At 41.2% G+C, this 13,129-nt stretch overlaps 1 protein-coding gene across 1 annotated transcript in view; it reads right to left on the bottom strand.

Annotated features, from left to right (window-relative positions):
* The window catches only part of RTF2 (replication termination factor 2), a 55,790-nt gene that overhangs the window by 3,985 nt on the left and 38,676 nt on the right, over positions 1 to 13,129 (bottom strand). The window contains exon 6 of the mRNA XM_087720493.1: positions 2,454 to 2,567. Coding sequence (XP_087576619.1) covers positions 2,454 to 2,567 — 114 coding nt within the window. The remainder of the gene's footprint in view (positions 1 to 2,453; positions 2,568 to 13,129) is intronic.

Genomic DNA, 13,129 nt, shown 5'->3' with positions numbered 1-13,129 from the left:
CCCACCCTGGCCTCCCAAGGTCAAACACAACCCTGATGCGGCCCTCAATGAAATTGAGTTTGGCACCCCTGCAATAAGACATTCATAGGTCTAATGAGCAAAGCCAGCATGAAAGGTATGCAGTCGACTTCATTTTCTCAGCCAAAGAAGGGCAGTTGCTATATTTGACTTTGGAAATAAAGAGTATTGTCTCTTATAGGAGGTTTAGGTCGTCGGAGTTTTCAAAAAAGAAGAAAACTACTCAACAAAACCAAATGTACCATAGCAAGGCATCGAAAGTACACACAGAAAGATGTCAAGCAAGTTTAATTTTAAGATATGAATAACCCGTATGTTTGTATCATCTATCATCCACTAGATGGCATATGACCTTTTCATTATAGAGAAAAAAATTAAGAGCAGATGGCTTTTGATTAAAACCCTTTTCTCACTCCTGATAATTGACCTTAAAAGTTATTATTGATTGAACTCAGTGTGATCACTAAGCACTAAGCACCTGTCAAGATTTTAAACACATTAGTATTTTGAAATAACACAAAACAATTATTTGCTGGAGGGGGTCAACTGCAAAATCTAAGACTAGCCTCACCAGGCTCTTCTAAAATTCAAGATGTATTTTTCTTTAAATTATGACATTCATATTTTTCTGTTTCCTTTTCTGCTTGATGCAGCCTTCAAACATGAATAGGAAAATGAAACATAATGTCTATCTAACGACATACAGGTCTTTAGATAGGTAGTGAGCTGACGTGTTTTCTTTTACAGATGCATGCATGAAAAGACCAGTAGTAGAGAGTATGTCAGTATAGAGGAGCCGAGGTGGCGCAGTGGTTAGGGTGCAGTACTGGAGGCCACTTCAGCTGACTGTTATCTGCAGTTCAGCGGTTCTAATCTCACCGGCTCAAGGTTGACTCAGCCTTCCATCCTTCCGAGGTGGGTGAAATGAGGACCCAGACTGTGGGGGCGATATGCTGGCTCTGTAAACCGCTTAGAGAGGGCTGAAAGCCCTATGAAGCGGTATATAAGTCTAACTGCTATTGCTATTGCTATTATAGTGAATAAACTGCCTGAAATTTGGCACATTGAATCTCAACAGGCTGAAAGTTCCATCTTTCCAAGGTGGGTAAAATGAGGAGCCAAATTGTTGGGGCAATAGGCTTACTCTGTAAACTGCTTAGAGAGGCCTGGGAAGCACTATAAAGAGGTATATAAGTCAAGGTGCTATTGCTATTGCTAAACAATGCCTCCATCAACACTTTTAGGCTTCAAAACCAGGATATTACATACAGATATATATAATCCATATATGGCTAGGGTGTTGTGTTTGGCGGCATAATCCAAGACTTTATAAATTGTTACAAAACAAGAGATTAATTCAATGTTCTTCCATATTTAATATTGTAAAGGTAAAGGTTTCCCTCCCACATATGTGCTAGTCGTTCCTGACTCTAGGCGGCGGTGCTCATTTCCGTTTCAAAGCCGAAGAGCCAGCGCTGTTCAAAGACATCTCCATGGTCATGTGGCCAGCATGACTAAACACCGAAGGTGCACAGAATGCTGTTACCTTCCCACCAAAGGTGGTTCCTATTTTTTCTACTATTCCTATTTTTTATGTGCTTTCAAACTGCTAGGTTGGCAGAAGCTGGGACAAGTAACGGGCGCTCACTCCGTTATGTGGCTCTAGGGATTTGAACTGCCGAACTACCAACCTTTCTGATCGACAAGCTCAGCATCTTAGCCCCTGAGCCACCACGTCCCTTATTTAATATTGTAAATCAATGTAAAACTTGTCCTTCTTTTGATCAGTAATAGAATGAGCTGAAAACAACAGAATGACCTCATAGGGTAAAACTGGTCTAATCAGAGTTGGGTTAGGGGATCTTCTGAAAAGAATGGAGCGGCTATATACATAGCTTAACTCCATCCATATTTTTTTCCCCTTTCTCTCCCCACTTTTCACATACCATTTTGTCTTATCGCACATTTTTTGGGAAATTCAGATGCTGGCAACATACAGCTTACTGAAGGTTCTGTCTCTAAATAGAGGTCAGATTTTTTTTTATGATAATCAAAAGCTGATACATTCTTTATGGACCAAACATTGGAGAAAATGTAGTCAAGGATCTAACAGGTTATGAACCTGTATTGGCTGAAATCCAATGAATCATGTCAAGTGCCTTGAACGGAAGCCAATGTTTTCGGCACATAAAATTGCTTATTCAATAGCTATTGGGAAGCCATTTATATTACTCTCTAGTGTTCTGTTATGAGTTCCACAGGACTCAGCAATGTTATTGGGGAGCAGAAATTATTTGAATTACATTTGTTATTATAAAAACTGAAGTGTTCCAGGTAACCTCTACTGCTCCAGAACCAAAAACCTCCATGCCAACCCTGTTCTTATTTTATCCCTGTATCTGCATATAACTTCAGAAAATGCGTTTAGACCTTACCTTCCCCAATTTACTTTTCAGCCTTCGCTCCTCCATTCTTTTCTTTAGCATCTCTACATCTTCTTTGCTGCCATTAAGGACAATCACATCATCATCTTGAAAGGGGATTCCACACTTGGATAAGGAAAAAAAAAAGAGACACTGTTTACGATGCGGTGCAGTTCCAAACAGAAGCACCAGAAAGTAAAAGACATGTTATTCATATTGCAAATATTTTATTAACCAAAAAACAAAGCTAGATTCAAATGGGTACCTTGTACCACAGATCTGTAATTAAGGTGTCTGCTTTCTCTGCCATAATTAATTCATCAGACGGAGCCACATAATTTTTTATCCATTTTCATTCATTAAGTATAGTTAAAAGGAAATACCTATAGGGTTGGGCCAATATTCTTCCCTCCCCTCAAATTTTATTAAAATTCTACACATAAAATAAACATAGCAAACATAATTCATCAAACAAAGTCTCTGGGGAAAGCTGGATCCACTGAACGACCATGTGATTCACTTAATGGTCATGGCGATTTGCTTAATGTCAATAGCAAAAAGGTAGTAAAATTGGGCACAACTCATTTAATGACTGCTCCACTTAAGGACAGAAGTTCTGGTCCCACTTGGGGTCATAAGTCGAAGGCTACCTGTAGCATGTAAGTAGAACCTAATGAGACAATCACAACTAACATATGAAGAACGGTTGCAGGAACTGGATATGTCTAGTTTAATGAAAAGAAGGACTAGGGGAGACATGATAGCAGTCTTCCAATATCTCAGGGGTTGCCACAAAGAAGAGGGAGTCAAACTATTCTGCAAAGCACCTGAGGGTAGAACAAGAAGCAATGGTTGAAAACTAATCAAGGAGAGAAGCAACTTAGAAGGAGAAATTTCCTGACAGTTAGAACAATTAATCAATGGAACAATTTGCCTCCAGAAGTTATGAATGCCCTAAACACTGGAAGTCTTTAAGAAGATTACCAATTACCTCCCTGCGCCCCATCAGATCGCATAGAGTTGGCCTCCTCCGTATTCCATCCGCCAGTCAGTGCCGACTGGCGACTACCCGGAGGAGAGCCTTCTCTGTTGCGGCTCCGACACTATGGAACAATCTCCCCGTGGAGATTCGTACCCTCACCACCGTCCAGGCCTTCCGCACAGCCCTCAAGAACTGGCTAGCCCGTCAGGTCTGGGGCTAAGCCTATTTTCGCCCCTCCCGAATGTTGAGTGAATGTTGAGTTTTATTGTTTAATTTATTTTTGTTCACATTTCTTTTTGCACTGTCCTACACTCCCTTTCCTTTGTGATTGTAAGCCGCCCTGAGTCCCCTCAGGGAAAAGGGCGGCCTATAAATGCTCAATAAATCAAATCAAATCAAAGATGTTGGATAAACATTTGTCTGAATTAGTATAGGGTTTCCTGCCTAGGCAGAGGGTTGGACTAGAAGACCTCCAAAGTCCCTTCCAACTCTGCTATTGTATTATTGTATTAACATATTTTATAGATCTAACAGAACTTAAAATTAAGTTTTATATTTCTTGGGACTCAGCATCGATATATTTGTTTCTCCAACAGTTATTATAAATCTGCCAGATATAGGTAGTCCTTGACCTACATCCACAATTGAGCTCAAAATTTCTGTTGTTAAGTGAGACATTTGTCAAGCGAGTTTTACCCCATTTTGCAACCTTTCTTGCCACAGTTGTTAAGTGAATCCCTGCAGTTGCTAAGTTACTAACCTGTATGTTAAGCGAATCTGGCCTCCCCACTGATTTTCCTTGTCAGGAGGTCACAAAAGGGGACCACGCGACCTTGGGACACAGCAAGGGTCATAAGTATGAACCAATTGCCAAGTGTCTGAATTTTGATCACATGAACATGGGGCTGCTTCAAAGGTCGTAGTTGTGAAAAACGGTCGTAAGTCACTTTTTTCAGAACTGCTGTAACTTTGAATGGTCACTAAATGAACTGTTGTAATGCGAGGACTACCTATATTACAATTTCCAGGGAAAAGTAATTGTTACCTAAAAATCTCTCTGAAAAGGCTAAAACCAGATCCTACAGGGAAAGAAAAAAAGGAGTAAAGCACTAATGAATGAGTGAATTGCATCCAAAGGAGGAATGAGGAAGTTGGCAAAGAAATCAGCATTACCAAATTCATCAGCATTGTGTATTGTGAATTCTAGTTTGTCAAGCTGCGAGCAATAATTCCTGTTCTGGACAGAGTCTCAAACTATGATGTTGCTGGGAAATTGAGAAAGAATAAAGGTGGGGGGAATGATAAGAATAGAAGAGCTTGAAATTTTTGGATATCTATAGGGAGGCAAGCTATTCTCCAAAGCACCTGAGGGCAGGGCAGGAAGCAATGGGTGGAAACTAATCAAGGAGAGAAGCAACTTAGAACTAAGGAGAAATTTCCTGATAGTTAGAACAATTAATCAATGGAACAACTTGCCTCCAGAAGTTGTGAACGCTCCAACACTGGAAGTTTTTAAGATGTTGGTTAACCATTTGTCTGAAATGATATAGGGTTCCCTGCCTGAGCAGGGGGTTGGACTAGAAGACCTCCAAGGTCCCTTCCAACTCTATTATTCTATTCTATTCTATCTAATTACATCAATGAAGCTTTGTTATTGCTAAAACTAAGGGACCTCCGCTCTATTTCTCTTATGTGCTTAGAGAATCTCATAATTTGTTGTGTTCCATATCTCCTTTAATATAAATCCTTTGCCTCCTTACTAAAACTGTGCAAAACTAAGCTTTTACAGGACACAGTCATGTGTGAACTGTTGATCAAAACAAATTGGAAAGGTTTAAAGAAGTGAAGGTCTTGTAAGTGGAATCCATTAATTGGCCAGTTAAGAGCACCTGAATTTCCCCTCTTACTTTTTTAAAATGGTGGGGCCCAGCATTGAAAATAATCTTTACGTGTAAGCAAATAATACTCTAATTTAGAATGACTACCAATATGATTGCATTGTCCAGAAATATCAGATATCAATACTCTTCAACATCTTCATAAATGATCCAGATGGAGGGATAGAAAGGGAACTCATCAAATTTGCAGACAACACCAAACTGGCAGGAATAACTAACCCTTTATTTCAAGGGTGTCAAACTTAAGGTCCGGAGGCCGGATGTGGCTCACGTGGTACTTAGATCTGGCCCACGGGACTGCCCTGAAAAGAGCAAAGGACCAGCCCACAGTGCGTCTGCCAGGGAAAACAGAGTTCGGGCGGGCTGTGGGCGGTCTTCCCAAACTGCGTTTTCACTGGTAGAGGGTTGCAGGAGCTGAAAATGGAGCTTGAGAGCTCATTTCCGCTGGCAGAGCTCTTGGGACACCAAAGGCACCCCCGACATGAGTGAGGTCGAGCTGGCCACGCTACCCCATCCGCTGTCAATAAAATTGAGTTTGACACTCCTGCTTCAGAGGTGGGTTCCTACCAGTTCGGACCGGCCGAGTAGGTAGTAACCCGGCTGGACATGCGCCCGAACCAGTTCTATCCTCGGCGGCGCTATCTTGATTTTCTGTTCTGCATATGCGCAGAACAATCTTCATTGAAAATATGTAATTTCCCCCCTTTTTTAAATGTGCGCATGCACAGGCCTTTTTAGGTGGAAATGTGCATGTGCGCAGAATAATGTGAAAATGTGCATGTGCGCCAAACCGGTAGTAATGCCGGCAGGAACCCACCCCTGCCCTGCTTGATATTGGCGACTCAACATTCAGAAGGAGCTTGACTGACTTGAACACTGAGCCCTATCCAACAAAATGTAACTCAGTGGTGAGAATAGTAAGGTCCTACACCTAGGCATGAAAAACCAAATGCACAGCTACAGAATGGCTCAATAGTACCAACTGTGAGGGGGATCTAGGTGTCCTAGTAGACCACCACTTAAGTATAAGCCAGCAGTCTGCTTCAGCTGCCGAAACAGCTACTGCATCCACAGAGGGATAGTTTCAGATCACATGAAGCATACTAGACCTTAGAAAGAATGCAGAGAAGAGCAACAAAGCTGATAACAGTTCTGGAGGCAAACTCATACAAGGAACGGATGAAGGCAAGTATACGTGTCTCAGGATAACGTTGCAGGATCCAATCTGAGTTGGTCACCAGGACCAGAGGTTTTCTGAGCTTAGTTTTCTGAGCTTTCGGACTCGTGCTGGAGCCCTTCCTCGGGGAAGTTTTTTCTCTACCAGAATGTGTATTAGTATTAATTAAACTGTTGCTTGTGGCCTTCTGTTATTTAATTTACTGTAGCCTTAAATTCTGTTTTTCCTATTCTAGCATGTCCGCCTTGCTATACAATTGTGGTTGTGGTCCATGTGCAGCAAACTGTTACAGTGGATTTAAAGTTTTTATATCGGAATACTGTAAGCAGAGTGCTGGAGATACACTGAAGGACAAAAGCAGTGAAGAGTTTCTGATATAATCTTCATCTGAAAAGAAGAAACCAGAAGTATAAAACAATCCCTCCACCCACCAACCAACCCATAAAAAGAGATCTGGGAAGAATAACCACACAAACAACCAGACGGCTTCCATTACCATAACTTCATCAGATCTAGAATTGTTACATCTTAAAAGTTTTAGGAAAAATATCTGGCCTTTGTTTTGATGGATGAACAGTAGTAAGAATACAGAAAGATGGATGAGATATCAAGAAAAGTGAAATGAGGTTCATGCAGAGAAGAGCTGTGGCTTTTGTCAACAAGTAAACAGAACTCACTTAGTGTCAAATCTGCCTCAACTTGGGTCTCTAAGAAAGAATGATCTTCAGTTCTTTTATTGAGAAAGAGTATAGTTTATCAGAGGTCAAATGAAACACAGGCAAAGCCAGAACTGAAATCCCCAAATGTAACTTTCCCCCCTTCTAGGTTTCTCCCCATTGCTTGTCCCCATTGTTCAATCAAATTCAAACAAAATGTTTTTGGAAAAGTCATTAGATTTGGTTTGCAGCTGTGTTCCGTTCCCACCAGCTGCTTGACCTTGACGCTCTTCTTGGAAAGATGCAGTTAACTTTTCATTTCCCCTGAAGCCTCCTCCCACCTATCCAGCCTCCCTTGAGTTCCTGGTAGCGGATACTGAATGATTGGGAAGTGCAAGCGTGAGGTGGAAGCTGACACTTAGGTTCACTATCTAAATTATATTTGGAATGTTAAAAAAAAAAAAAGTAAGACCCAAAATGCTTTAACAAAAGACAACCCCATTAAGAAAATAAAAACCAATAGCTCCTAGATTCTTTGCTATTTTCACCTGTTTTGTTCTCGCTAGGAACTGGTTTCTGTTTCATTCAATGGCCAACATTTTGGAAATACATGAATGCCTGCTGTAGCTGAAAGATTTGAGATCTAGTGTACATCTGTGGAGAGCCAAGGAAAAGACAATGATGGGGGAGATCAAATAACCCATTATGGGGTTTCTGCTCATCTTTCTGAACTTACTTTTGCAACATCCACTTTTGATTGTCGGTGCAGTGAGTAATTATCCAGTGTAACATGGTCTGCTGTAACAGGAAGCCAGCACAAGAGAACTTCAAAGTTCCGTAAGTTTATTCCCTTTTATTGTTAAGGACCTTCTTGCGGTAAATGTTTCTCAGCAATATTTCCTAATGAAATTATCTCGATGTTTGATTTGTTTTGGAGCAAGCTTTCTGCTTTGTTTGTTTTATCACAGAGCAGCAGAGTTGGGAGGGAGGACAGAGCTCATGCCAAATCCACTACAAGACCTTTTATTTATTTTATATCCACAAAACATATTTTTTCTGGCCCAAGGAGGGATATGATGTCAACGGTAGAGTCATAAAACGGGCAGGAGATACCATTTGCACAGAATAGATAAAAACATGAGGAAAACGTGGATGCTTATGGCTCTTAAGAAACATGTTTTCTCCTGTGAGAACTTGTTCAGATTCAGTTCACCTGGTGGATATTTTGGTTATGCCATTTGTTCCGCTTGGGAATTTTGCTTGGTGACATTACAAGGTGCTGAGCAAAAAGTATGCAGAGACTGAGTGATTTATACAGGCCCGCAGAGCAACTGCAACGGGAAGCAGATTAAGCTTGCCAACTGCTGTGCATTCACCATTGGGCGTTTATAGTAACAGTTGCATAGTTTTCGGTAGAGGCTGCCAACAGCTACCTATCCCTTGTATATCTTTTTGTTTACTATTTTCAGGCTCCTAGGCGTAGGTGACTCAGTGGCTAAGACAGAGAGCTTGTCGATCAGAAACGTCGGCAGTTCGGTGGTTTGAATCCCTAGTACAGGTCTCTTGCGTGAGCAGGGAGTGGACTAGATGACCTCCAAGGTCCCTTCCAACTCTGTTACTGTATCTTAAAGAGCAGTTGCTAGCTAGGGAGAACAGTAGAGGAGACACCCTTCGGTCTGTGCATTTGAAAGCTTTGCAAATGTATCTCCAGCTGGTTGTTTTGAAGGATTCCAGGATTAGATGATCAACTGGCCCAAACAGGTAAGGCTCAAAATGTTGTGTTCAGGATTGAGCTGTAAAGATATGGTGTGCCAAAATGAGACAGGAAGCAAACACGCTGACTCTGTAAACTGCTTAGAGAGGGTTGAAGAGCACCATGAAGCGGTATATAAGTCTAAGTGCTATTGCTATTCAACTTTTTTCTTATTCGTTTAAACGCCTTGCACAATTTTACATCGGTTGTTACTCTATGCCAGTGTCATTTTTCTCAAGCTCCATGCTATACAGATACCATTAGTGTAGCACTTTACGCAGCTGGAAAGGCAAAACTACATTATTCTCTCAATAAGACCCTGTCTTTAACAATAATCTCAGATCACTTGGTCCTGATGCCACTAAATAGGCCAGGTTTTTGTTCTTGAATGTACATTCTCACTTAAGCAGCTTATCAATAGGAGCCAGCTAACAAAATACTTTGATAGTATCTAACCTTCTTTAAAGAAAATGGTGGCACCACGGCTTGTAACAAGAAAACTCACTGAAAAACAGTTGAGCTATCATAGTTAAAGGTTAGAGAATTGCTACTGCTAGGCAGGTTTCTCCAAATCTTTTTGAACTCCTTCACATGAATTACCGAATATAATCTGCTTCTCTCTTCTGAAAACCTACAATTTTCAAGTCTTGTTTTTCAGATTCTGATTATTTAAAAAATGTACATGTTTTATCTGAAATATGCATGATTTTTAAAACATTTTAGATACATGCAGGCATCATACTAAATTACACCATCAAGCCTATTAAAGCTTCTTCAAAGGAACATAAATAAATTCCTAACTGAAGCCATTACGTTTTTGTATCACTTTTCCTAATGGTGGAATGGTGGAAGGAAGGATGGATGGATGGATGGATGGATGGATGGATGGATGGATGGAAGGAAAGAAAAGGAAAGGAAGAGGGAGGGAGGGAGGGAGGGAGAGAGAGAGAGAGAGAAAGAAAGAAAGAAATTAAATTACACACCCTGATCTGGATGCAAGTTAAGTCCAGCACCCGCAATTAGAGGAGAGGAGAGGGAGAGGGAGAGGGGGAGGGAGGGAGGGAGGGAGGGAGGGAGGGAGGGAGGGAGGGAGAGAGAGAGAGAGAGAGAGAGAGAGAGAGAGAGAGAGAGAGAGAGAGAGAGAGAGAGAGAGAGAGAGAACAGGAAGAAATCAGAGTCTGTTTCACTCATGGTGTAGAAATAACAGTTTGACTGATTACATGCCATCAAGGTGTGGTTGACTCATTGTAACCACAGATTTTCTCTTGTCCCTAACCTGGTCTTTCAGATCTTCCAATGGTGCACACTCGCCATCTCTGTAACTAAGTCCACCCCACTTCCTGCTTTTGTGTCTTGTTCTTCTCTTTTTTTTCATCTTTCCCAGCATTAGGGATCCATTTGTTTGCTTTCCTGACTGTCCACATTCTCCAACACAAAAGTCCATCAATACTCTTCCCATTCTAATTTTTCAAAGTCCAACTTTGACTTCCACAGAGCAGCACAGGGAATACCACAACTTGCATGATTCTGCTCTTTGTAGATACCCATGGAAATGTACCTATAATTCCTAAACATTATACTATTACAACTGCCAGTGCAAATCACCAGAATGTCAATAAAAGGAATTTGCTTTTAAAAAGGTTTGGGAATCCAGGAAGAGCATAGTATCAGAAGCATACTTCAGAAATTCTACTCAAGTATTTGAATTTATTTTTTCTGGAGTGGGAAAAAATTAAAAGCAACTTTTATGACTCAGGTTTTCTTTCTTCTTCAGTTGTTTTTTAAAGACAGAACTAGAGCTTTGGTGGTTGTTTTGGAATGAAACTGAAATAGGTTGGAATAATGCTACACAAATCAAGTCTCTTATTACTCTGCCTACAAGAAATCAAACTAAAACAAAAGGTTTTAGGTAAGAGTTGGCCAATAGCTCATTTGTGCTTTGCATAATGGGGTGGGGGGATGACTCACTTTTCTATTACCCTGTTCTGGGTGAAGCTAATGATCAGTTGTGGTCGTTCTCTTTCAAATCTAAGAATATTATTCATGCTATTCATAGCTAACATATGCTATACAATACATAAGCATACTGTTAGCCTCTGCTTTGCTGCTGCTTTTCAGCTGCCATTGAAACGGGGAGGGGGGGCATGGTATTTAGCAGTTAGCAGTTAGACTTATATACCGCTTCATAGGGCTTTCAGCCCTCTCTAAGCAATTTACAGAGTCAGCATATTGCCCCCACAGTCTGGGTCCTCATTTCACCCACCTTGGAAGGATGGAAGGTTGAGTCAACCTTGAGCCGGTGAGATTAGAACCGCTGAACTGCAGATAACAGTCAGCTGAAGTGGCCTGCAGTACTGCACCTAACCACTGCGCCACCTCGGCTCTTATTTGGGGAGGGAATCATTCTGTACTGGAGGACTGTTTATTAGGGAGTTATTCTCACCATCTCTTTGCGCATGTGGAAGGAGGGGAGTTTCCCGCCGAGACCAACTGTCCAGCATTCCATCCTGATGATTATTTTTGAAGATGTCTCCCACCTGACAGTTGGGTGAATTATGATTGGACTGGGGTACCAAGGGGAGGGGAATGAATCATGTATTGATATCTTTTGCTTTCGCGCCTTTTATTCAGATTCAGCTTTGCTTTGCTTCTCATCATTTGTAACCAGTAAAAGTACACTTAATTCTGAAATATGGAGTTGAGTGGTTTCTTTCTTGGTTATTAAATAAAGGGGCAGTGACACATACTGTATAGCAGTGAGTCTCAACCTTCCTAATACCGCGACCCTTTAATACAATTCCTCATGTTGCGGTGACCCCCAACCGCAGTGATTCACTTAACAAATGGGACAAGGAAAGTCGTAAAATGGGACAAACTCACTTAACAAATGTTTCACTGAGCAACATAAACTTTCGGGCTCAACACATGGAGATTATGAGAGGAGGTTTAAAAGTTTTATCTAGAATATGTTATAAAGATGTATTGTGATTGGACGATATTAGGATGATTTAATGGAATGTTATCATATAATCCTATTCTAGATTTTGAATATTATATAAAAAGGATGCAAAAACAATTATAGACAAATTAAGGTTGAGATATAATAATTGTGATATACATGAATATATGTGAATTTAAAATATGTGATTTGATATGAAAAGCAGGTGGTGACTATGGAAGAGATGCATGGAAATACTGTAACCAACTGACACACTTTCTACAATTTGTAATGGAAGATTTTTTTTGTTTTTATGTTTGTTTGTCCTTGTTCAAAAACAAATAAAATTATTTTTTTAAAAAAAAATAAACTTTGGGGCTCAATTGTGGTCGTAACTCGAGGACCACCTGTATATCACCTAACTGGGCCACTCAGTGATAGCAATTCCGGCACTCTCAGCTGTCATTGATAAATGAGGGCTTGACGTGGCAGCAACATCTGACTTCCTTGCCAGTTTCCCCCTTGACGACTTTGCCTCTGGGAAGCTGGCATGGAATCATGATTTCTGACTCGCTGGAAGCCAGGTGCTGAGCGCCTGGATTGCGATCGACTGACTGTTGAAATGCTGCGACAGCCAGAATTCCAAGGACTGGTTAGAACTCACTCAGTGCCATTGTAAGCTTGAGCGGTTACTGAACAAGTGATTCGAGGACGGGTTTTTAAGGAAAAATAAAGATGATCCAGAGAGCAGAAACTGTAATCAAAAAGATAAGTGTCCTGGTTCCTGCGTGATGACGTTCTTTAATTGACGAGACCTAAACTAGTCTCCTTTTGCTAGATCTAATAAGATGAGTAGAGACCACTGGAGAGAGGCAGTTCTAAGAGCCGAGGTGGCGCAGTGGTTAAATGCAGCACTGCAGGCTACTTCAGCTGACTGCAGTTCTGCAGTTCGGCTGTTCAAATCTCACCGGCTCAGGGTTGACTCAGCCTTCCATCCTTCCGAGGTGGGTAAAATGAGGACCCGGATTGTTGTTGGGGGCAATATGCTGACTCTGTAAACCGCTTAGAGAGGGCTGAAAGCCCTATGAAGCGGTATATAAGTCTTTAAAAAAAAGTTCTTCAAGTATCTGACCCCATGCCACAAAGAGCTTTATAGATCAGTGGCCCCCAATGTTTTGGGCACCAGGGATTGGTTCCGTGGAGAGAGATTTTTCTGTGGACCAGAGGGGGCATGGTTTCATCTGCTGCCTGCATCTCGCGGATGAAGCTTCGCTTGTTTGCACG

The sequence above is a fragment of the Thamnophis sirtalis genome, unplaced genomic scaffold, assembly GCF_051295495.1.
Source record: "Thamnophis sirtalis isolate CommonGarterSnake01/CBP01778 unplaced genomic scaffold, rThaSir2_p1.2 scaffold_7, whole genome shotgun sequence".
Taxonomy (NCBI): Eukaryota; Metazoa; Chordata; class Lepidosauria; order Squamata; family Natricidae; genus Thamnophis; species Thamnophis sirtalis.
The sequence above is the reverse complement of the archived record's forward strand: the minus strand, read 5'-3'. Positions and strand labels throughout refer to the sequence as shown.